Source organism: Engraulis encrasicolus, chromosome 8 (genome assembly GCF_034702125.1).
Source record: "Engraulis encrasicolus isolate BLACKSEA-1 chromosome 8, IST_EnEncr_1.0, whole genome shotgun sequence".
Classification (NCBI taxonomy): Eukaryota; Metazoa; Chordata; class Actinopteri; order Clupeiformes; family Engraulidae; genus Engraulis; species Engraulis encrasicolus.
This window is the reverse complement of record NC_085864.1, coordinates 24,222,331-24,226,292: the sequence shown is the minus strand read 5'-3', so window position 1 is coordinate 24,226,292 and position 3,962 is coordinate 24,222,331. Positions and strand designations below refer to the sequence as shown.

The window sequence follows — 3,962 nt, the reverse complement described above, 5'->3', positions numbered from 1 at the left end:
ATACTGCTGCTGGTGTATTTAATAAAACCTTTTTTAATTATTTATTTTCTTCAAATGCTACTATTACTATGTCAGAACGCTATAAAGGACTTTCAGAAAAAGCACAACAAAATACCTCCTCTTAATGTATGTCCTCTACAAGTCTTCTGTTGTCCAGTCTTGCACTTTAAATGTCTGTATGAGCAATGTCTACGTCCATACTGTCTATGTCCATGTATGAGTACTGTCTATGTCTATACTGTCTATGTCCTTACCTAGATTAGTTTATGTCTGCATGGGAGAGCAAGAAACGCAATTTCAAATTCTTTGTATGACCAGTGCATGTAAAGAAATTGACAATAAACTTGACTTGACTTGATATAATACTTAGTAAACTTTCATGTAAAGATCAAATTTGGCAATAGGCAGCCCAATTTCAATAAGCAGCATAGTTGCAGTACCTTTTTTTGACCATTTCCTGCACAGTGTCCCTTTAACAACCTGTCTCATTACCTCTTACTGTAGGAGTTGGACCATAGCTGGCTGGAGCTGAGTAGGACTGTGAACTCAGAGCTGCTTTATTCCAGCTGGACATCGGATCTGCTGCGGGCCAACAGTGACAAGGTATTTACACAGTCAAGATTCAAGATTCTTGTTTGGGTCCTGAAGGAAATGTGTCCAATAAAAAGAATCTTGAATCTTGAATCATGACTCAGGGTCTGGAGCTGTGAATAGCAGCACGTGTACAATGATGATGTTTACATTTGCCTTAGCCTCATTGAAAGTGAACACAGGTGTTGTTTATGTACTGTATGTCTTAGCTTCACCGTAATTGTATCCCTCTGTAATGATGGCTTTGGTTTAATTTCATTACACACATACACCAATACCATTGTATATTTGTCTTAGCTTCTTTTTAAGATATCTTAAACATTTAATAGTTTCAGTTGTCATTCTGCAATCTGCTACAGTGCATTACAAAATGGCATCATTACTGCAATTGTAGACAGTGGGTTTGGACACAAAAACGCTGCATTGCAAAAATTGCAAGAACACTAGCCTAGTAAACTAGCCCCACCTGCGAGCGGACAAAATTATTTTTGCCTGTGAATGGGTCTAGCCTCTGACAATGACCCATGCCCTGAAACTGGCAGACCAGTAACAACACAGGAGATTTGTTTTGATTTGTTTTGAATCTTTGGAAGCAAAGCGGACAGGGTTTTGAGGGAGTGACGACAAAGCATTGGCCAACAGGCACAGGCACAGTTTGAAAAAACAACGGGTTCTTCCCATCAACAATCTCCCCATGTCTCATTGATTGAGGACAGACTAACTATTCACATTTAATCTCACATTTAGTCTGGCTTACCAGGCTACAAGAACACTGCATCATGCCGTGATTTGGGACTCATAATCACCGCAACCATGTAAACATATCTGTTTCGGCCCAGTCGTGGCTTAGTCGACTGGGCACTGGACTGCTATGCAGGCGACCCAGGTTCGATTTCCGACCCGGGTCATTTCCCAATCCTCCCCTGTCTCTCTCTCCCACTCTTCACTGTCCTGTCTAAATAAAATAAAAAACATTTTATTTGTAAAATATCATAAAAATGATCTCTGTTCTGCAATATGTGTTTTCCTGTCCAGTTTGATGAGGTCCTCCAGAGCTTGACCTCGCTGGAGCAGCAGGCATCCACCTTTGACACCCATCTGAAGGGCCTGGAGAAGGCAGTGGCCCTGGACTGCCACAGTCTTCACAACAACAACAGCTCGACTTCCAATGTGGAGAAAGCAAACGGTACTACCCAACATATCAATGGCCCCGTGCAGGAAGCCATCGTGGAGAGTCCAGTCGCTGAGGAAAAAACATCCAGACATTCACTGAAGTTGAAATCCGGTTTATTACGGGGCCTGAGAAAGAAAAGAAAATGAACTTTGAACTTTGGAATTTTGCACTCCCCGTGTGTGGATCAGGTCAAGAGTGGAATAGAAGTTTGAAGAAAGGATTTTGTGCATTCCTACAAGGCACTATTGTATGAAGGACTATTTTATGAAGGACAATACATTTTCATTATTATCGGTGCAATGGAAGTCATATTTTTTTCTTGTGGTTTCTAATGATAAAAATGTCCTTGAAGATTTACTATTTTTGATGAGCTACAAATGTTGAACAGTATTTTATTAAAATACATATTTTTATATTAACACAGCCGTGTCTTTTTCAGCCTGACTGCCTGACTGTTGTGTGATAGACTCTTTAAGTGCTGTAAGTGTCATATGTCGGTGTGTTCTAAATATGTGACACATCTGACGGAACACGGAACAACTTATCAGGAACAAGGACATTCAAGCTAGTGTTGTTAAACAAAGTATGGCCTGTCTTCATTTTTTTTTTAGAACAAAGAGTAAACAAAACGTGTTTAACTTCCTGAAGAAACCAAACAGGCCGATGCAGTGATGCCAGTATTAATACCTGTAAATATGGATCATTTTTATAAGACTGTGCTTAAAGCATCACCATTGTAATTGAATTGATTATATTCTATTTCTATGTAGACACATGACTGACTTGCATGTCTACACCCAATGTAAAGGGGGGATGCCATACATATACTATTTTCATCGACCACTGGGTGGCGCCATTAAACCTTTTTTTATCAGCCCATGAGTTCACGCAGCACAGCCAGAGACTATACAATCCAATGTCTTTGCCACAGCTTCAAGGCCTTGGCCGTATACATACCGCTGGTCATCTCTGCCCTTTTTTGTCTCACAAATCAAAGCAAAGCTCTTCCACCATTTTAAGAGGAGAGTGGAAAAGGATCTGCTCATGGGCTTAACATATGGCCTCTTTAAGAGATTTCCTACAGAAGACAATGGGGATGAGCATTTTTCATTCTGCCTTGTAAAAGAAATCCCATGTACTTCAAATTCGGCAGCATTTCATATGGCGGGGGCAGTACTTATATGTGTTAGGAATTATGTGTAGATAAGACCTCTGGGTCATGGGCCTTCTTTCTAGACTGAAAGATTAAAGAAGACTAAGCCGTATGCAGCATGCACTCTTACTGGTGGTGAATGAGTGATGGAAAACCTGAATTAAGAGGATGTAGTCTAATACCACATATTCCAAAACACCTGGGGCTGCCTCACTGTGTAATTTATTCACTTGCTTTCACTGATTATCTCTGCTACCTGATACGAAGACCTGGGCCAATTATAGAGTTTACTGATGTAGTCATGTTGGCCCACTGGCCTTCATCATGTGGCTTACTGGCTTGCATAGGCGTGCACAGATGGTGCTTGCCCCTTTGCCCTACTGGACAGAAATGCCCTTTTTGAAAGCTCTTTTTTTGACATATTAAGTCACAATGTATTGTGGTCCCTATTGACATGATTATCTACAAATTCTTGACAATCAAAAGCATGTGACAACAATGCCCCAATAAAATATATACAGTATAGACTCAATAGCCTCGCATCTACGTAGAAGTTCCACATATACCCCGCCCCTCCCTGGAGCACCTGCTCCCCAAAATGTCTGGGCGCGCCACTGCTGGCTTGTAGTGTCTGAAGCCACATTCCTCTATTTCCATTTAGATTGAATTAAATATTTCAGTAACGCTTTACTTTACGGTACAGTTACCATATGTAATTACTGTGCACTTTCTGTGTAACAACAGGGTAGCAGAGAGAAGTTACATAGTATCTAAGGGTAAAAAGGGGGTAATTACAAAGTGAATACCATTAATGGGGTAACAACAGGGTAACAGAGAGAAGTTCAATGATTAGATGGTTAGAAAATACCCAGTAGTTTCATAGTAATTCTTGAGATATGTGTATAACATGTTATTTACTTTGTAATTATTCCCTTTTACCTGCTAGATACCATGTAACGTCTTTCTGTTACCCTGCTGTTACACAGAAAGTACACAGTAATTACTGTACCGTAAAGTGAAGCGTTACCAATATTTCTACTCTAC

The 3,962-nt window shown here is 40.3% G+C and overlaps 1 protein-coding gene across 3 annotated transcripts in view; it reads left to right on the top strand.

The window, feature by feature from the left end:
- Positions 1-2,132, top strand: part of si:ch211-151h10.2 (uncharacterized protein LOC567699 homolog) — a 14,016-nt gene extending 11,884 nt beyond the window's left edge. For all 3 annotated transcript variants that reach the window (XM_063204364.1, XM_063204365.1, XM_063204363.1), the window contains exons 8-9: positions 505-603; positions 1,627-2,132. In XM_063204364.1, coding sequence (XP_063060434.1) covers positions 505-603; positions 1,627-1,911 — 384 coding nt within the window. In that variant the 3' untranslated portion in view covers positions 1,912-2,132. The remainder of the gene's footprint in view (positions 1-504; positions 604-1,626) is intronic.
- Positions 2,133-3,962: the final 1,830 nt, after the last annotated feature.